This window comes from Anopheles nili, chromosome 3 (assembly GCF_943737925.1).
Source record: "Anopheles nili chromosome 3, idAnoNiliSN_F5_01, whole genome shotgun sequence".
NCBI lineage: Eukaryota > Metazoa > Arthropoda > Insecta > Diptera > Culicidae > Anopheles > Anopheles nili.
Window position 1 is genome coordinate 22,021,436 of NC_071292.1, and position 20,475 is coordinate 22,041,910.

The 20,475-nt window shown below is 45.6% G+C and overlaps 4 protein-coding genes across 5 annotated transcripts in view; 1 reads left to right on the forward strand and 3 right to left on the reverse strand.

Annotated features, from left to right (window-relative positions):
- Window positions 1–4,149, reverse strand: part of LOC128727156 (ankyrin-3-like) — a 52,940-nt gene extending 48,791 nt beyond the window's left edge. Inside the window, exon 1 of the mRNA XM_053821033.1 lies at window positions 3,946–4,149. Coding sequence (XP_053677008.1) covers window positions 3,946–4,149 — 204 coding nt within the window. The remainder of the gene's footprint in view (window positions 1–3,945) is intronic.
- A 2,832-nt stretch (window positions 4,150–6,981) lies between these two features.
- LOC128723902 (60S ribosomal protein L10-like) lies at window positions 6,982–7,437 on the forward strand. Its single transcript, XM_053817666.1, has one exon. It carries the CDS (start codon window positions 6,982–6,984, stop codon window positions 7,435–7,437), a length of 456 nt encoding a protein of 151 aa, XP_053673641.1.
- A 586-nt stretch (window positions 7,438–8,023) lies between these two features.
- On the reverse strand, window positions 8,024–9,904 carry LOC128725339 (cyclin-dependent kinase 8). The gene is made up of 6 exons (XM_053819074.1): window positions 9,683–9,904; window positions 9,364–9,615; window positions 8,899–9,302; window positions 8,467–8,830; window positions 8,343–8,402; window positions 8,024–8,272 (listed from the first exon to the last, which is right to left on the reverse strand). Exons 1-6 carry the CDS (start codon window positions 9,902–9,904, stop codon window positions 8,024–8,026), a joined length of 1,551 nt encoding a protein of 516 aa, XP_053675049.1.
- A 419-nt stretch (window positions 9,905–10,323) lies between these two features.
- LOC128722880 (uncharacterized) lies at window positions 10,324–17,785 on the reverse strand. Of its 2 annotated transcripts, XR_008410807.1 has the most exons (5): window positions 17,657–17,785; window positions 12,543–12,802; window positions 12,347–12,470; window positions 10,985–12,043; window positions 10,324–10,857 (listed from the first exon to the last, which is right to left on the reverse strand). XR_008410807.1 is itself a non-coding variant. In XM_053816564.1 (4 exons), the coding sequence occupies exons 2-4, from the start codon at window positions 12,734–12,736 to the stop codon at window positions 10,750–10,752; spliced, it is 426 nt and encodes a 141-aa protein (XP_053672539.1). In that variant the 5' UTR covers window positions 12,737–12,802; window positions 17,657–17,785; the 3' UTR covers window positions 10,324–10,749. The 2 variants fall into 2 exon arrangements, 1 of the variants encoding a protein (XP_053672539.1); XM_053816564.1 differs by lacking the exon at window positions 10,985–12,043.
- Between the last annotated feature and the right edge of the window lie 2,690 nt (window positions 17,786–20,475).

Below are 20,475 nucleotides of genomic sequence, written 5' to 3' on the forward strand. Positions count from 1 at the left end.
GGAATCCACTCGCTTCTCGCGCCGGCTCATCCATAGAGAGGAGCATAAATGTATATTTATGACGGAGCGAAACCATCGGCTGCGGTGGTACAAATACTGACGACAACGAGAAAGAAAAACCCTCCCTGCAATAAATAAATGCACTCCATCCTCGCCCACCGCGAAAGGCGAAAGTGTGGTCCGCCGTAATTGCAGTTTTATGCTCACTTCAACTGCGCTTGAATGATCGGGACGAAATCATATTAAATTTAAAACCATGGCGACTCCGGGTCGTGGCAAACCGAAGCGTTTGGAGCTTGTACCTTCTACTTTCCATTCAGCCCGCTCGCGAGTGGTGGGAGGGCATTAAAATCAATGAACTCATTAGAATCCATTTTTTAAGCACAGGAAACCCTCATCGACGAGTGGGGTTGAAAATCGCGAACCATGTGCTCTTCTAGGCTCAAACTATTTCTGTACCATCCATCCGGCGTCACAGTCAGTGGAGCGCGTTCGAGAGTCATTAGGCACACGAGGCACACATACACGCGGCACACCCACACCCTACTGCCGTCACGTGAGCCCTCCGCTGGTGGCACTGATTGGCTGTTCGTTTTTCAATTGGAACAAAAACGTGTACCAGACGGGCTGGAAAAGCCACCGTTGACGGATGAATGTTAGAGATCCTTCTCTGCTTTGGTGGGTGTCCATGAACCCACGGGCACTGGTTGTAGTCTTACATAATCCACCCTGATTCGGATCATTTTACCAACATTTTTTTCTTCTCGAGCGTTCCCACAAATGCCTTATCGATAACAGGCTCTCCGATTGCGCGTTTGGGTGGCGTTTATAACAAGCAACAAGCATGTTGTTGTTTTGTACTCGCCTTCTGCAGCATGTCGACAACACCTTCCTACCATCGCGGTTTTGCTAACGAACCCCGTTACCGATAAGCTTCCAAGGAGACGAACCGTCCCAGTGTGGAGCTCGTTCGATTAGGAACGGAAGGCGAAAAAGCAAAACGCGAATCGCGAAAAGCAAGCAGATACCATCAGCTCGTCATGTGGGCGTAATGTGGAGTAGTATGTTTACTGAAGGGGGAGTTGGTATTACGTCATCCAAAGAAGGGGTGTCTTCAATCTTGAACGACTTTATTTCGCGCTGCTTGAATCATTCTACGCCGAGAAGTGGCACAAATGGGCCAACAAATCTACGACTACGATGTTTCAATTTCGTTAGTTCCGTTCGTGAAGAAGTTCCTAACAATACCCCCATAGTGAGGCATTTCCGCCATTAAACTGCGCATAACTTAAGGAGGAAACGCTGATGAAGACGAACTTCACTTCAATGCGTCGAAACTATGACGAACGCATCCCAGCCAAGGCCGGAAGGTTGGTCGCGTACTAAACCTCGGCTCAGGCGCATCCACACGCGCATTCACTCCCGAGAGATGACCGTATCCCGGTGAGTAGTGCTATTTGTTCGCGAAAACGAGGGCAGCTATAAAAGCATCATCCCCCAATCCACCTCCCAGGGTCGGAATATCCCGCTCATGAGGCCCCTATTATCTTCACTCGAATCGCCAACACCATTTTATTGGTTTACCACGGTCTCTAGCTCGTGGACATCGCGGTTCGGGGACGTTTGGGGACGTGGGGAGATATGTTTCAATTTAGCATATTTCCGCTGAGAGATGACATAAGCGCAACCATCTTCAATGCCATTCGCAACAACGGCGACGGCGAGACAACGTAAAAAAAAGAGCATATTAATTCCGCCAAAGATGCCTTTAGTCACTGGACCGTGAGCGGTTGGTCGTCTCTGGTCCAAACAAGCAGACGGACAAACGACGAGTATCGGATGCCACCGACGGAATTGATACCCGCGGCAAGATAATTCCCTGCCATCGTCAGCACACAAAAAAGGGATTCGTTTCGTTTCTCACCGTAATTGATAGCACTGGACCGGCGGCGGGCGTTAGCAAATCGTGGAGTTCATTTGGCAGGAAATCTGCGGATCATAATTGGACTGGCCGGGATGGGGTGCCGTATCGGTGGATACCAACAAATGGACGTCCATTAAGCGTGATAGATTGTTCGGCTCAAACGGCGGAATTGAGATGTATCTGTTCACCTTTCACCGCTCAAGGAAGCCCCATTTGGGTCGTGTAGTGGGCTGTGTTTCTTTCCGTCTGCAATATTTTATTATAAACAACCCATCGATAGCGCCTATACTGCGCGAATGTTAATTCGAATGCGATAATGTTGCCCACCGCAAAGTGCGCTATTTCGTGGTGGTATTATTTTCCTCCCTTTGGCTGAGGTTTCATCCCCATTTCCCTAAGCCCGAGCGATCTTTGCGTGCTCAACCGCGCGAACAAATGCGAAGGGCAAACACAATTTCGCCAACACCCCGAGCGCACCCCGAGATGTTGCGAGAGCAGAACTTGCCTTCTCTAACAAAGAAAAAATTAAATAAAACCAGAACAGTGTCAGGCCGCCATAGCCCCTGTGGCGTCTGGGGCCAAATTCAACGATGACATCACGCGCAACACGGTCGGTTGCGCTTGTTTGTTGCTGTCTTATGCTCCGCGGTCGCTTGGCTAGCATCCATTCACCCCCTAAAGGCGAGGAATGTGTTCCTTTTTTCGTCCGAAAGGGAAACGAAACCAGAGCGCAGATGCGTGTGCGCGTGTGTGTGCACGACCGGCAGCGGGACCTACCGTTGCGAAAATGTCGTTTTTCGCTCGAATCGATCCGACCGAAAGTGGCGCGTATCTTTCTCAGTGTGGGAAACCACAGAAGCATCTCTTTCGGCTGACCTTGAGATTTTCTCTCGTCTTTTTGAGATTAATTCAGGCGGGATAAAGGGGGGTGCAGATATAGAAGAAAAGTGACTCGTGCTTGTGGGCAAAATCAGGAAGCTCATCAATTCGAGCCTTTCTATCGAACTCGCTCGAGGTACGATTACAACGCCCCGGTTCCGGTGGGTGGAGTGTTGCGGCTGGCGTAAAATTAAATCAAACGGCGCCAAACAAAATGGTTGGTTTCGTTCGTTCAAGAGGGCACGCAAGAGTCTGGAAAACCGACGATAGGTAGGAAATCACGAAAAAGCAAAAAAAAAACATCATCAAACAACTTTGCCGAGGGTGATGCAGCGAATACGCAAACATCCTTTCACAAGGTGCCGCCCATCATCATTTGTCGATAGAGGGTGGGAAGGTAAGTGAGAGCGGAGGAGGCAAGACAAATTTCATTGATAATTTTCAAGCTCAAAACCTGCCAGCTAGAAACACCTAGCTACAGCCACCGGAGTTGCTGATAAGGATGTTGGTTGAGTGCGGCGTCTTGGCGTGTTTTCGTAAACAAACTCTCAAATGCAGTCGAAACGGAACATTTATGTGAGACACTTTACAACCGGCTGATAAACGGCGAGCGATTCACAAAAACGTGTTGGTTTTTAGGTTTGCGCACGTTTGCAAAAGATGTTTTTTAATGCCAGTGTAATGCTATTATTGATCGAATGCAAGCAAACTGAAAGCCTTTCTGCCCTTCGCCATGATGAGCAGAAAACAACGGTCCAAGCAGGCTGTGGAAATTCACCACAAAAACACTTATCCTTCTGCCAGACTGCTTTTCCAGGCTTACTGAGGCTATTTTCCTCCCAAGGTTGGACCTCATCAAGCCGGAAAGCCATTAACGGGGCAGCCCCAGAATCGATGAACGCCCTGTCATTGAACGTTGCCCCCTTTTCTGCAGCTGGGAAAAGCGCTGCGCTGCATTTTCCGAGAGCACCGAAGAGCAAGCGAGAGTGCCTGGCGCCAGCACGAGCGGGAGAGCAACAGTATGCAGTTTGTGAGAAAGGGCAACGAGCAGCACAATGGATCGCGCGAAATGTCAAATGGACAGGAAAATTGGAATCATTTCTTTCCCCCCTCCTCCCTCGGCTCCTTACGATCTTACGTACCTGTTTGTTGTTGGATCGTGACTTTTCCGCAGCGGCACCACCACCACCACCGTTGACGATGTTGTTCAGCTTTTCGTTCGATGTCGACGGTTGGATCTGCGCCTGACCTTGCAGGGGTGGTTGCTGCTTCAGGGGTGGGGGGCCATTTTCCTTGGGGCCTACCGCTACGGCGGACCCATTGTTTTGGGTCTCCTCCAGCGCCATCGGGTTAACTTCCGCTGTCTCCGCCACCCAAAACACTTCGCAAAAAAACGGTTCCGCTATTCGGCCCCGGGTTGGATCACTTTACGGATGTTTCGGTTATTGCTTTTTACGTCGTTTTCGGTTTTTGCTCTGTCGCGGCCACGGAAAGGAAAGGACAATTGCACTCGCGATCACGATTGCAGACGCAGGTGACTATAAAAAGGCAAAATTTATACTTATAGTATACCGATTGCGAGCCAATCATGCGATGGATTTAAGAGACACGTTTAATTCTTCACCGCGAACCTTGCGTTTGTTCGTTTGTTTGTTTGTATGTGGGCACTGTAAAATTCGAACTTCATGAGCAAAGGGTTGGTCACTAGATTTTCCCGAGCGAATCCCAGCCCCCCCTTCCCCTCTTCCCACCCTTGGCCTACCACAATCGAAGACCTGCAATTTATTCTCGATTTTTCACATGCACACACATAATAAATGCACGGCACGAACGATGAACATGAAATGCACGGCAAGAGCCGTCGACGGCGAGGTGGCGACGATAAAATCGACCTACAAAAACAATAACAACAACAAAAAACGCACAACAAAGCAGTCACCGACCGTATCGATTTTTCCGAACTCTCCAGTAAAAGGCGCAGCACTCTCTCTCTCTCTCTCTCTCTCTCTCTCTCGCTTCTCTTTCTTTCTATCGCTCTTTCTCCGTCGCTTCCATTTCCACCGCGTTGGGATGGGCGCATCAACATCGTACATACGCACCCCGCCGCCACCCTTTTTTCCACGGTCCGCACACGTACGCACTCGCACACACACATACACACAAGCACTCTCGCACACGCATCTACATGCAAACACAGCGACGCAAACGCCGTGTCCATCGGCAAAATATCACGGGCCGGAAGGGCAACGTGAACTAACGAACGATTTCCGTCCCACCCAAGTGGGTTGATGGTGTTGTTGGCTAGCCAGCGTTTATGAGTATCAAGCACATCAAGAATGGGGTATTTTTATTTATATCACCGTTGTTCCGAAATGTTCGCGTTTTCATGCTCCCCATCGAGCGCGGGGAAAATCGAGAAAATCATCCACCCAGTGACCCAGGGTGGTGATGATCTCATCTCACTCTCGGCGGTAACGCTGTGTAATTGAGTAACATTTGTCGCGATTGTGCTTTTCCCCGTGCTGCTCGTCGTTCTTTCGATTAAGCATTTTCACCAGAGTTAACACGTTGGGGACACGGACAGTAGGCGATGACTTTCGATGACGTGCACAGGCCTTGCTATGTTTACGAACAATTTTTACACAACTAAAAAAAGGGAACAAAGTAGCGGTTCCTGTATCAGTTGGTAACATTTTCCAGCATTTCCCGGCCCCGAGACCATCGGTGTGGAACCACCGCAGCATAGAATTCCAGACGCCCCTTTTTTCTAACCACCACACAACAGACACACATCCGCACACACACGCTCGCTTGCACACGGGGAACATCGCATCCATAGAGCATTTCCTTTCGCCTTGCCCAGAGTGTTGCGTGTTTTGCAGGAAAATTTACACGCTTTTCATTGCCCAAGTGCCGGTATGATGGCTTCAAGATTGGTTCCTATTACGCACTCACTGAAATTTGCATACGAGCAACTATTTTAACTCCCACCGGAAGAGGCGGCCTTCTTTCGGCGCAAACATAAACAATGCTACCGATGGATGATTTGCGGGTCGAATGATGGAAATGTGGAACAAAATTCGGTATCTTCCTACCGTCGCACGACACTTTTACACTATTTAACTAACCGATATTGTTTTAGATTGATTGAAAGTTGTTCATTTACGGTACGCACTCCGACGAAACGCAACGCACGTCCGTTCGCTTGCCTTAAAAAAATTGAAATGAAAATTTTGTTCGCGCAGAGCTGTCGAACGCACGAAGCCCGCTTCGGATCGTCAAACAATTGGACGAATAAAGATCAGATAGGATAAGAAAAAATGTGCTGTAGTCGTACTACCAAAACTGAGGGTGCATAAACGAGAGAGCACAACGCTGAATCCAAGAGCGAACGAGACGCACGACCAAACTCGTGAGAGAATTCTGAAGAGACCTGTCCGTTAGTTAGAAAGAGAAGCAAACATGAAAAACGTGAGAGACTAAAACAGCCAAGGGTGTCAAACTACCATAATTTTTCCAGGAGTAAGTAATGTGTCTATTTAAACACATTTGATCGTGTTTTTCTATTCAAATAACCGTAATCAATGGTATGATGTAATTTTATGATTTGCAGCTATTTTGTATGGTTAGTTTTTGAAGCATTGTATTTTAAAATATTTCGATAAACATCGCGATGTGCCGTATCCCAATATACATAATTTGACGTTCAGCAAGTCATATAAATGTTACAATTGCAGCTATTCGATAATTGCTTGACGTTTTTTTGAATCGTTATCTAATGACCGTTTTTACCATGGAAAGTTCATAATTTGAAACCGTAAAAAAAACTATACAAAGAATAAATAGTATGCGCATTCATATTTGTTTAATATATGAATGTTTTATATCTAACACAGCATGCCAAATAATTTTGATATCAGTGGATTCTATTGACCAATCTTACGATTTTGTGAAGATAAAAGATTGATTAGTTTCGCTTTAATTTGGTTCATTTAACGGTCAACAATAAAATATAAAAAGCATTCTGTCTCCACTGCACAAAAAATGAAGATTGATGTGAAAATCATTGAGGCAAATGGAACATTTCGAATCATTCATCTATTCTAAAGTGCAAATCGAGATCTCTTGTTTCTGCAGCTTCGATCTTGCTGCACGTGTATACATTTCGCTTTCCCAAAATGGGTCGTCGTCCGGCAAGATGCTATCGCTATTGCAAAAACAATCCGTATCCTAAATCGCGCTTCTGTCGCGGTGTGCCAGACGCGAAGATCCGCATCTTTGATCTGGACCGAAAGAAGGCTGTAGTAGAAGACTTCCCGTTCTGCGTGCATCTCGTATCGGATGAGTACGAACAGCTCAGCTCGGAAGCACTCGAAGCTGGTCGTATTTGCTGCAACAAGTACCTGGTGAAGTACTGCAGCAAAGATCAATTCCATATTCGCATGCGGCTGCATCCGTTCCACGTTATTCGCATGAACAAAATGTTGTCGTGCACCAAGTACGATCGGGATGAATACCAGAAGCACAACGTCGAAGTTCGATTGGTTGCCGATGGCTGCGGTGTCCAGTTCCGTAACGACCACGGCCCGCTGACAAAGTGGGAGCAGCATCAACGTTCGCATTTGTCAGCCTAAAGGTCGAATTTTAAAGATTCTTTTTGATGAAATAAAAGAAAAGCAAATTGATCAGAAAAAAGTGAAAATAGAGATTGAATACCAGATGCTGGTGATCTTCGTTGTCGGAGGGTAAACAGAACATATTTTATTTGATAATTTATTAGGCGAAACAATCGCTTATCGTATGGGTTTGCTTCAGGAGGAATCGGAAGAACCTGCAATCGAGGGCCTTCGTCTGCCATTCAATAATTTTGACCTTTTTGACGGGCGTTCGACAGGGCCAAACAACGCTCATAGATGGCAATTTCGGTAGTCTAATAACTTGTAGAAATTCTAGGTTCTGGCATTTCCTTGATGGTAGATATCATACGAAGCAAACGGTTGAAAATCAATTGATCAGATAGGGAAAGTCATGGTGAGCCTCTTGATGAAACCCTCTTAGCTGTTAAAGAAACGCAAATGCGGGTAGTCAAGTCGGGTGTGATCAAATTGAGATATTGCAGTAAGGAAAAATATTAAACTAAAAAAACGCGATCATATTTACTAGCAATACGTGTTTGTATTTATGAATACGAGAACATAGTTTATTTGTGTCTACGCTCCCTTAATACCGTTGCTGGAAACCACCTTGTTGAGCATTGTTAAACATCATTTGATTTTGTTGCTGTTGCTGCTGTTGTTGCTGATTTTGCTGCTGCTGCTGTTGCTGGTGGTACTCCTGTTGCGTCATCCCGCCCTGTGGGTTATTCGGGTGTCCGTTAGGACCGGATAGCCGGACACGTTTGGCATTATTATGATCCATCCCTCCTCCACCTTGACCAGCACCGCCACCACCTCCACCTTGTTGCATTTGCTAAATAAGAACAGAGCAATCGTTAAGTGAAAATCATTCGGCATTGGAATAAAGTTTGCATATCATTTACATTCCCGGGCTGCTGTTGTTGTTGCTGAGACTGCTGTTGAGGATTTTGCTGCTGCTGTTGCTGAAAGTTAAAGAAAATGATACTATAAAATCAGAGCGATCAAGGCGTACAATTTTATGCCTACATTTCCCTGTTGATTCTGCTGTTGGTTAGCTTGCTGCTGCTGATTATTTTGCTGTTGTTGTTGTTGCTGCTGCTGTTGTTGTTGTTGTTGTTGTTGCTGCTGTTGCTGTTGTCGTTTTTCGCCTTTATCGTCCTGGTCTTCATCGGTGAGGAACTCACGCTTCGGGTACGGTATGGGGCACCCGGCGAAAACATCGGCTGTCGGCATGGGATCCTCCGAAAAATATGGATCCTGCATTGCCTGTTCTGAGGTAATGCGTTTGTTCGGATCCATCAGCAGTAACTTTTGCAACAGATGAAATGCTTTGCTATCCGGTTTGATCTTATGCCGCTCCATATACTTCACTAGGGAGCAGCTTGCGTAGCTGAAAAAAAAAGAAAGCAATGCCATCAAAGCTGCCTTCCAGCACAACCTGGTTCAACCCGTTCTTACTTCGAGCGCTTAAAATCTTTCGTAAGCGTGTGATGCTCAGGCATCTTTCGAATATCCTCCCAATCTTTGTCCTGCGGAAAGCCCATCACATTGAAAATTCGATCCAGCTGGTCGTGATGGTACGGATTGCTCGTCTTGATGTCCTCTTGTCGACAGTGAAAGATCGGCTCCGATGTGAGTAGCTCGGCAAAAATACATCCAATTGCCCAGATATCGATAGCTTTTGTGTAGTGGCGAGCGCCTAACAGCAGTTCTGGTGCACGGTACCAAAAGGTTACAACGACCGGATCGAGATCGGCAAGCGGTTTCAATGGGGCATTAAATAGACGCGCAAAACCCATGTCAGCAATCTTTACGCGACCACGTTCATTGCCTTCACCCATCACGAGGATATTAGCCGGTTTCTAAAATACGCCAACATTTAGAAACTCCATGACGATGTCGAGCAATAAAACTGCTACTCACCAGATCTCGGTGCAAAACCCAATTACTATGAAGATAATGGATGCCATCTAATATTTGATACAGTAAACTCTTAACCATTCCTTTCGGAACCATCACCGGCTTCTTCGTTGCCTTGGCCGCCCGATGAAACTTGATAATGTGCCACAAATCATGTTCGGCGTAGTCAAACAGTAGCCACACTTTGCGATCCGTATGCGATAGGAACACTCGGATGAGATTTATTACATTGGGGTGCTTCAATTCCCGAAGCAGCTGTGTGGGAAATTAAAACAATCAGTTACCACTGATTGCAGATACTTTTTTGACTTCCTATACTTACCGCAATCTCACGACAAGCGGACATCGATAGTCCGGTCCCTTCGATCTGCTTGAGCGCATAATCCTTTGAATCGTTGCCTTCTTTACGTCGTGCTTTGTACACGTGTCCGTATGTTCCCCGACCTACCTTGCAGCCTTCGTATTCGAACAGGTCCTCTACTTTGGCCCGTTCTTGTTGGGTTTTCATCTTGAAATCGTAATCCATCATCACAGCGGTAGTCATCATACGATACGATCGAAACTGGGCTACGATGACTTGATTTCATACGAAGCACGACTCAATGGTAAAAGTATGAGGAACTTCAGATAAAATTGAGCAGATATTAAGTGATTTAACTAGAGAATTCCTTTTCAGATGATGCAGATCAAACGATGCGTTTTGTTTACGTTTTACCAAACATAAACACAAGCAATGTCCTGCTGTCATACGAACGGACGAACTTTGACAGTTCTTTGTGTGCCTACCAATACGGTACCTTAGAAGAAAATGGCATGACCTAGTGACTACGTAGTTCGAAATCAAGAAGCTCACATTTAAAATAGCCGTTACGGCTCTGTTTCGGATTTAATTTTAAGGATTGAGCTTGGATATCTAACATTTAATTATTTAAAACATAAAACCAACAAAAACTCTCATTTGTTTTAGAAGTAGTACTGCTTTATTTAGTAAAAATTACTGCAAACATCGTTAACTACAACATAGTGGTTTGAAATCCAGCATGGCTAAAGGGCCATGTTAATAAGCCAACTAAAAAGGTCGTTTCGACGCACTCATATCTAAAGCAGAAATATTCCGCTGATTATACAACACAGGCAACATTTAAAACAAACTGTTCAACAATTGTAAACCAATTCCCATCGTCCCGAGGTTCATTACCAAAGCAAATGTAGGCTAATATCACTGAAAAATGTTCTTTAACGGTGAATCTTCTCCATTCTTCGTTCCGTTCGTGCGTGGATGGGTCTTATTCTCCGGTTCAAGAAATTCTCAAGCTAAATTGTAGTGTTTTATAAATATGGCATAGCGAACAGAAGCAGTTGGAGGTGTCATTCGATCATTGAACTGTATCAGTGCTTTTTCGATTTAATGCGCTTCATGTCGTCGTCCATATCCATGAATCTGCTCAGCCGCTGTCCATTGAACGGTTCGTCGCTGCCAGGTGGATTTTGCCGCATCTGGGAGAAAAGATCAAACATGTTCCGTGAAAGACAAATAAAAAATCTCCGAACTGGTTGTTTGTTACAAGACATGAGTGACTAGGAACTGAATTCCATTACTGCTATGGCTAGTATTCATACGCACCTTTCGTGTATAGGCCTTCATTTCCCGTGTAATGATTTTAGCTGGCGAAAAAGCAGCAAGGTGTAACGAGTGGGTGCACAGACCCTTCGTGAAATTTCTTGTGCAAAGCGATATATATTTCATTTTCAGAAATGTCTCTCAACCTGTGTCTGTGTGCATTGAGGCGTGGTTTTGGTTTTGTAAGTACATCAAGGAAAGTCTTTTGAAGTGTCTTTTGCCTAACGATGTCCACAGTCACGTTTGAGGGTTAATTCTACCGGCGGCAAGCTGTGAGTATTTGGCCATCGGTTGTTAGTAAAAGTTAGCTAGTAACATCAACGGAACATTTCTTAAAGTAAGTAAAAGTGGCCAAACCGGCTTGTTAGTTTAGTTCACCAAGCATTAGCAGATAAAACCTCTGCACCGTTGTTACGAAAATTTTGGTGTGGATATGAAGTAAGAACGTGGAGTTTTCGAGGATATAATTAAATGTACCCAATTTCCTATTCTTAGGAACGATGGAATGTCCCATTAGGGCATTTCTGTTTATCTTTGTTTGGTAACCGTTAATTTGAGTTTGTTTACTCACTGTCTGTAGATTAGTCGATCATAAAAGAATATCTGCAATGCTCTCTCTTTCGCTATTTAGAAGAGAATGCGGTCTAATTTTACGATTTGGTATTATTTATAATTGGTTTAATTTGACTATAAACTACAAAAAAAGATAGAAAGCAAGTTGAGCAAACATTGAAGTACAGTTCTTTGTTTGAGGTGCGAAAGGATTAAAGAAAAAAGAAAAGTTCTACGGAGAGGAAGATAACGGCCGAATAGTAAAACGTTTTCAACAATAAAGTTTAACTACAATTCATATTATGCAAGTTTTAGTTTAAAGTTGAAATGTACACAAAGACCCTTTCGGGGGGATATGTGGTTTGGGCAAGTCATTGAACGTTTGAAAGGGTTCGGTAGGGTAGAATAAAGTCAGAATGCTTGGTCTTAGTAATCGCTCGCACGAGAAAACGCTGCACACGTGATGCACGAGCCTGCTTAGATCTCAACGTTATCTTTCGCAAAACGCTTCTGTTATCGGTTGCCGCGAGGGACAGAGAAAGAAAAATTGAAGAAAGAAACGAATCGAAAACATTATTGATGGTTTGCTAAACAATCAATCCTCGTTCTGTGTGTTGTTTGTTTTTTATGATTAGTTTGTGTAGCTGGCGGATGCGTCGCTCCAAACGATCCCGATTATTCGTTAGTGAAAATTTCGTCCGCACATCCATAGCGAAGCCAGCACGTGGCCAGGTGGTGTGTCGTGCGTGTGCTTTCACATTCCCGGACGAGTCCGTCCTAATTCGCATTCATTCACAACGGGCGATACTTTACCATTATTCTGTACTTCTCCTTGCAGGCGTAGTTCGACTCATCTACGTCATTGTAGCAGTCCGACTTGTAGTGCGCCGGAAGAGGTTTACCCTCGTGCTCGCACAATTTATGTAGCGGACGTGATCTAGAGCGATATTTGAAGCGTGATTCATCTCATTAATGCCAAATAACATCCGGGAGTCTAATGCTGTCTTACCTCACGATCATCTTATCCATGCCGGTGGGTTTGCTGACAGGGCAGTAGAACACATCGGGTGTGTTTTTGTCGTACACGATCGACTTGCGCAGCAGATCTTTCTCGGTGTACTTGATGTGCTTCTCCTTTGCCATCGCCTGCTGAGCCACCAGGCAGATGACGAGGCTAAGAATTAACACTACGACCTTGCCCATGGTTAGATGCTGGAATGCGTAAGGCAATTGTTAGCTTCTACGACGACGACAAACGACGTGCAGGACCTGGGAAGCAAAATGAAGGCGAAATGAGATGAAACGCTAACGAGAATGTGAGGAAAGTGTTGCGCATATATGTGGAGCGTGGGAGGTGCTGGCTTCACATGAAAATTGCAAGTACAATGGTTTACTTTCACTCCAAGCTACATTTGCAGAGGAATGTATCGTTCGGAAACACCAACATTAACCTATTTTCAATGTCAAACTTTGCTTATTGATGTTTGCACATCTGTAATGCAACGCTCACGCCTTTCAAAAGTTTACTATTCTTCACAAGGTGATCGTTTTGTTTGGTTATTGAGTCACTGACCGTCAGTGAAGGAACTGCTTTGCATTGGTGGGCTGGGCTATAAATCCATCCAACATACATTGAAACCCCTTCACGGGAAATGCAACAGCTTGTGCAAATGACGAACCTGTTTGAAGGTTGAAGTCGGACTGTCCTTGAGGAGGATCGCGCGAACGGAGCTTATGATGTCAGAAAATTAAAACATGAGTCATCGTTAGAATTTACATCTATTTAAATTCTGTACAGCTCATAGCATACAATTGAATCTTTATCACGTTCGTTAATAGATACTTTAGAAGATAAGAGATGTGACATGATAATGAGGCAGCTTCTTGCTTTCCATTGGCTTGGGGAATCCTATTAAACGCTATTCCTCAAAACTCCAAGAGCGAGAGAGATTGGCGATCCCATCGTGAGGCATCGATCGATTAAATTATACACCGATTCTATCTACTTTCTTCAACCGATCACCATCGCTAACGCCAATTCGCACCCGAACGCTGTTGCGCTAATGGGCTCAAATTCAGAGGAACCGCTTCACACTGGCATTTGGCCGATGGAGACGAGGTCGTCTTCTCGTTTTGCGGACGATTTCACGGTATACGCCCCGTCTAGTCTGATGTAACGCCACGTTCCATAGTCCAAAGACTCGACTAGTCATGGTCCACCGTGAACCAGAAGCTGCTCCAGCAGAAGAACGCACCCCATGAGCTCATCATGGCCACTACCACGTTTGGTTCCCTTCCCTTGGGCCATAGCCAGGCAGTCCGGGATAGAGGGGATCACAAAAAAAAGGGCAACGGATTCTAACGGGATCGTGAGCAGCCCCAGAAGCATTTTTGTTATTATTTTACGCTATCCCACGGCTCGCCCCAAGCCAACACCGGTCCCGGGGGTGATGTGATTCCGGTTCCGATTCAGTGTCGGCTGTGGCCGGTGGGTGTTATAAAAAGAAATAAGTGGGACGTCGATGAGAAAATTGACAGCTGCGGTCGTTGTTGGCCGTTTGTGGACGAGCTTCGTTATGAATAATCCCCCCCCGAACAGGGCAGGAAAAAAATCTCGGCGCTCTAGTCCCAAGGGGGAACTCGTTTCATCACCATCTGCTGGGACAAAGTAAAGCGTACCTTTCGGAATGCTTGCTTGTTGGACATTCTGAAGGTATTCTCTGGAACTAATGAGTTGAAAATTAGAGGTAGAACCAACAGCTACGCAACCTGGATCATGAATAAACTGTTCTAAATGAGCGCAAGCGTGATAATTTGATGCTCAAGAGGGCAGTGCCATTAACATCGTTTCGAGAACAGTTACGGATGCATAATTACCTATTAGAGGTATGTTTTTTGAAATTCTTCTAGTACCATAACATTAATTACCGTTAATGAAACAAATACATGGGCATTTATATTTGTTTTACGTCAATTAAATTGGTCGAGAAACAAAAACCTATCCATTCGTTTTTGTTTTACGTCTTAACTTTTGCTCAAATGATTCCGAAATATATTGGAAAAACATTCCATCTATTGTTCCACATTCGATCGTCGTGAGGTTGGCGTCCTTCGCTTGTTCGATGGACTAAAAATCCATCGAAAACGTCCTCCGTTCGATTGTGTCCAGCATCCTTCCCTAAATGGACAGCGATGGCTGGATCGTGTGCGTTCATCGTGTGGGTATTGTGATGACTCGTGCTTCCACGCAAAACTCCCTCCCCCAGACACGTTTGCGCGTTTTGCGAACGGACACCTTGTTCAGCGTTTTAAAACAGCTTTAGACAGCAGGATCTACATCCCACTGCAGACTTCGATCTGGTTTCCAAAACCACTATTCAACGCCAACCCCAACGCATGAGTTGACATTTTACTCAAATGGAGCATCCACAACGTTTTTTTGCTTCATGATCACCTCAATCCCCAGCGTTGTATTGGCACAGATTAAGTTAGGTAAATATTAAGGCCATCCCAGTGCGATCTTACCACCAGCAGGTAACCGGTAATGGAAATGGTTCACCTCGACGAACTGAGCCCGGAATCGGACCACCTTCTGAGTGGACCGATTCGCTCCGCCAGCAGTGGGATGAGAAGCAATTCTCGGCCTCCTTTTAAACTTCACCCGGGCAGAGTCGTAGGTGCGAAGATTGCCTTCACCAGGCGGATGCCCTATGCGGAAGATCGGAAGCCGAGTAGGGAGTGCGATCATGCCAGAGAGATCACCGGTAATTGAATTATTTAATCGATTTGTCCAACGGGACGAGAGTACCCACGAAACGGGTAGGGGATCGGGTTTTGGATCAATCCGATCATTAACGGAGCCGGTTCCCCTTAATGGGAGGTCGCCGTCAGATGGGTTGCATTTCTCCTGTCATTTTCTTTGGCAACACTTGCCGCTCGAGACGAGCGGCCAGAAATAGGCACGATACACGGTTATCGGTTTTCCATCTAATGCCACCACAGGCACAGCGATGGGTTGATCGACGAATAAACTAAGCCATTACCTCTTATTAGCCTCACGGCGGTGGTTACCAACGAACCGGAGCCTCGAGTGTCGAAAGCCCCGTCGGAAATCGTGCAGTTTACATCCTTTTCAGTGGCATTCATCCGTTCAAGGCCTCCACTAGGTCGGGTTTCTGAAAGTCGGCCCAAATCGGCGACGGTTAAAAGCGCCCCCCATTACCATACGACCCGAAACAAGCTCCGGCAGGTGTGAGCTCAAGGATATACAGTCGAGCTCGATGTGCAACGCTACATGCCAAAACACGAACCACTCACATCTACCACCGAAAGGCAATTATGCCGCTTTTGCGCCCGGCGCCATTTGCATCGTTTTCTCTTTTTTTTCTCGTGTTGCCATCATCGGTGCCGCGAGTTGCGATAGTGGTTGCGCTATCCATCATCGATCGCGTACTTGATCATAGCTCGAAACCGGCGTACCATAACGCGTGGCTGGGCCATCCGTCTGCTGACGCAATGAGTGAAAGTTTTGCGTATGAGTTTCGGTTTTGTTGATGGCTTTTGAGAAGACATCTATCTTGCAGACGTCGGGGAGTTTTCTCCTTTTTCCTTTTCTTCCGCATATGGCTGATACAATCGCGCCATTACGGTAGATGCTCGTCAGGAATCAACCACCCTAGCGGTTGGTGCATGATACTGGCATGGAAGCGAATACATTCTAGGAGGATACTTTTTCTTTAACAACGAGTGCTTGTAAATAAATATTCCAACGCTCTAATAAATAATACATATAGGAGAAACGACACCAATCAAGCCGTAAATAAAATTGACCATAAAGTCGAATCGATGGCAGTACCATAAAATAGACATTTTTTTACTTAGATTCAAGTAAAACGAGAGCCGTGCTGGTACTGTGAACCTGTTGAATGGTTGAATGTTAGCACCTCACGATCACTTCCGGTCCGTGCGCCGTTCCAAATATCCGGGGCGCGTTCAACAAGCTTGCAAATACAAAATTCGTCAGCAACAGGGGACGCGCAAATGTCTGTTTGGCTTTGCAAATGCCCAGTTTTCGTTCACCTTTACGCGATATTAAACCCATTCACATTATGAAAATCTGTTCGGCCATACGGTGAGCTCACTCACAGAAGAAGGCCGCTCGATCGAAGCAAGGCGGAGTTGTCTCCCATGCGCGGAAGGCTAAAGAAAAACCGGTTTCCGCGTCAGCTTGAAGCGTGTACACGTGTGTTATCAAGCCGTAGCTGACGTAGCCAACGAACGTGCTGGTTACGAGGCTGTGGTTTGTGGGATCTGTGGTTCCCTGCGGTCGTGCGCCCAAACCGATCGCTCCGGCTGTACGAGAAGCCTTGGTTCGACCTATTTTTCTGCTCTGGCAGCGCGTTGGGCGCGAGGTGCTTTCGTTTTCCGATCACGATTGACCTAGCGTCGATAGGCATTCCGTTGTTGGTGCAATTACGAGCTCCAGGCGGGAGCGAAAGGGATAAGAAGGCGGGCGTGAAATGTGAAGTTCTTATAGTTTCGTAAATTATAGTTTCTCCTTGCGGATCACTCCACGATCCCGGGCTCGCCTGCGGTCAGACGGCCTGAATCGAGAAGGAAGTCAAAACAAAAGACTTCAACGCCCTCGATTTGTGGGATGAAATGAGCGCTTTTCTTTCGGAATTCGCTCCGATGGGGTTTCAAACGTGGCGGGATTTTAATCCTAGCTCCCGGTTATGCGTATCTCGGATCGATGGATGACGACGACGATCGTAGCAGCGACCTTAAACATGATCGCCTTCGGTAGGCGACGAACCCGAATAACAAAACGAAACGCTACTGACGATCTCCTACCCACGCAGGGCCACTTCACTTGAATGCTGTCACCAGCGGCCTATTCGAACGTTGACTCATGCTGATCGTGTTTGTTACAAGCACCATCAACTGGTTTCATTCCATTGTAGCCACCGATTTCACCAACGATTTTAACACTCGTCCGTACCAAACCACAGCAAGTGTGAGGTAATTTTGTATATTTAAATGAAGCTGAACAAGGCAACCTTACGCCGTTGCCAGCCGGACAACGTGAGCCATTAACGGCACGTACGTAACGCAAACACACACCTTTCGAATGCGACGACAAGCAGTGCTGTGAAGCTGGAACGATCTGACCGCGTGAACGGGTACGAAAGACTTGAGACTTTCGTGCGCAGGCAAGCGACGAACGCGCGTCCGCTTTCGTAGACAAACAAATCCAAACTGGTGCCCAGTTCAGGTTGGAGGCGACTCCATCGAGTGGGTTGTTGTGAATGGCCGCGAGAGCTGCCGGAGCGGAACTGCGAAAGAGAGTTACGAGAAGAGTTGAGAGTAGCATCTCGAAGAAATGCAGTCGTTGGGAAAACGGTGCAGTAAGGATAAAGTTGTTTTTGGAGAGCATGTGATTATAATAGCTTAAGTTTTTCAATAAATATATGTTTGTTGAATTTCTTATCCTAAGAAAAATCCATATTTCAATGGGGAAAAGTGTAAGTAGTACTTATTTGAACAATGGTTTTCGCAACATCTTTATGGCGAAATTGCAGTCTGGTTTCGTTGGAAAAGCGGCACTAAAAGTCACTTATATTCGCACACGTGATCAGCCGACCGTCTACGGACCGACGCACGGTTTACGGGAGCCGGTGAAAGAAAATCGTTAACAATCTAACGAACCTGTTTGGCCATGTGCACCGAGGCGCGTTTAATGCGATTCACTTTCGCTTTCGTGCCTCCGAACGGATGGCTTCCGAGTGTGTGGCTGAAGATCGATTGCTGGAATCGTTACATTTGCCGTGTGTCGGAAACGCTGCTGATTTATTGCAGCTTTTTGAGAAGAGATTTTTTCCCCCAAAAAAGGTACAATTTTCACAAGCCCACCGGCCAGTCTAAAGCACAAAGAACCACCCTTCACAGCATGATGCCGCGTTTTTGTGGCCGTCTTGCCGTCGAGAACTCATGCCGCTGCATTCCGGGCGCTTGTTCCCTTTAAATCTCACGCCATTTTCCGACGGCCGTAATGCCACGACGAGGCGCAACCAATGGTAAGAACGAACCGTAAACCAAAACCACGGCCAGCGTTCCCATCCGTGGCGACAGCACGAATTGAAAAAACCGCAGCGAAACTTTCCAGCAAACCCCACCCTGTGGGGGTTGTGGGTATTCTAACGGGGTTTTAATGGCGTCGAGAGCATTCGTGTGATTGTCGGTAGTTTACCGGCATATGGCCGCCGGCGTACACCTGGCAGTGTGCCCTGCAGGTGAACAGAGGAAGCTAGGCGTGAGGCACGAAACTCTCCAGCTCGGTTCAACAGCTTGTGGCAGAATTAATTCGACATTACCGGCGGGGCTCTAAGATGAGCGACCGTGATGGGGCCATTCGTTCGTGGACAATCGCTCGTGGATCGTGACGGTGGGTGGAAAAGTTCTTGCCGGAGTCTGGCGAGGTGAGCCTGCCAGGGTGGCTGAGCATAATCCGTCTGTCGGTAAGACGGGCGTACGGTACCAGCTTGGAGAAGCTTGTGGTGCTGAAAGATTGAGAGCTTGGGCGAAAGAGAAATGCGCGGAATGGGTGTACGGCCATGAAGGTGGATTTTTGTGTGCCTCCGCGCATGTTGCCCATGCCCTGATGCCAAGATGCGAATAGCATTAACCTGGAACCTGGATAAGAGGTTGATTTGCACACGAACGTGCATTTGTAAGTAACTGTCTTTATTTCGTGCCCCGCTTTGTTTGGTCGGCAGGGGGGTTTTGTGGGTTCAGGCCGACCGCCCCGGGGAGTAGTTGTTCGTGCAAATTGAGCATTTATCGTGCGATATGTTTCTTTTATCTGCTTCTTTTTGTGGCGAATCCTTCACTCTGTCAGCGCTGAAAGAAGTTTATGTTATCTAGGTCAGCTGAAGTATTTCCGTGTTTGTATCTCAACGTACTGTACCACACAGGTATGTCATTTTGGTATGGAAGCAAGGAAAATTGTTATAAGTTATGTAACGGTTTTATATATTTATCTTACAGTTTGGTTCAATGTGTATACATCAGTGCTTTATTGAACCGAGGATAAGATATTGATGTAATACGATGTGATAAAATGATACTAGATAATTTTAAGCGGATTTAGGAGTTTTGCATGCAGCATACATATTACTTTAGAAGTATGTTTCGGTTTTTTTAATTTTCATACTTGTAATCATGAAATTTTCTACAGTTAAAAAAAATAGATTATAAGCTTTAAAGTAAACCGTTACATAATATGCTAAATAAGTTACGCTGCACTGTAAGCATGGTATGTTATGTTGGAGCATTTTCTCGCGCTCTCAGCATAAGACAGAGATGCAAATAGATGGCAAGACGGTAGGCAAACAAAGATGACCGATATGTTTTTCCGAGTGGCACAGTAGGTGGATCGGATTTCTTGACCGGACAAAATAGGAATTTTACTTTATGCTATAAAGTACTTTAATGTTGCTATGAAGTACTACTCGTATTTGTCATTATGATATACATGTGATGAGGTTTGATTAACCATTATAACACAACTATCGAAATAAACTTTAAACAAATCATTCTATACAGAATTTAAAGACCATATTTCTAATTTTTTTAATGATTTAACTGCTTGCTGGAAACAATCTGCATACTTCTTATACGAGATTCGTTGCTGGAGAGTAACCCTCAGATGCCACTGAACAACTCGACTCGTATTGTGTTAAAGGCTGATGACAAGAAATATACTCTGAAAGGTCACTGTTAAAGACAGCAACTTTATCATAACTAAGTTAAATTTGCTGTCGAAAATAGCTGTTCAAATTTGTCTCACATTCTAACCTTGAACAGTTTGACATTTGTACATCAATTAACATGGTTTCATCCATCTTCAATGATGGTGAACTTTTTTCCCCAAAATTTCTGAT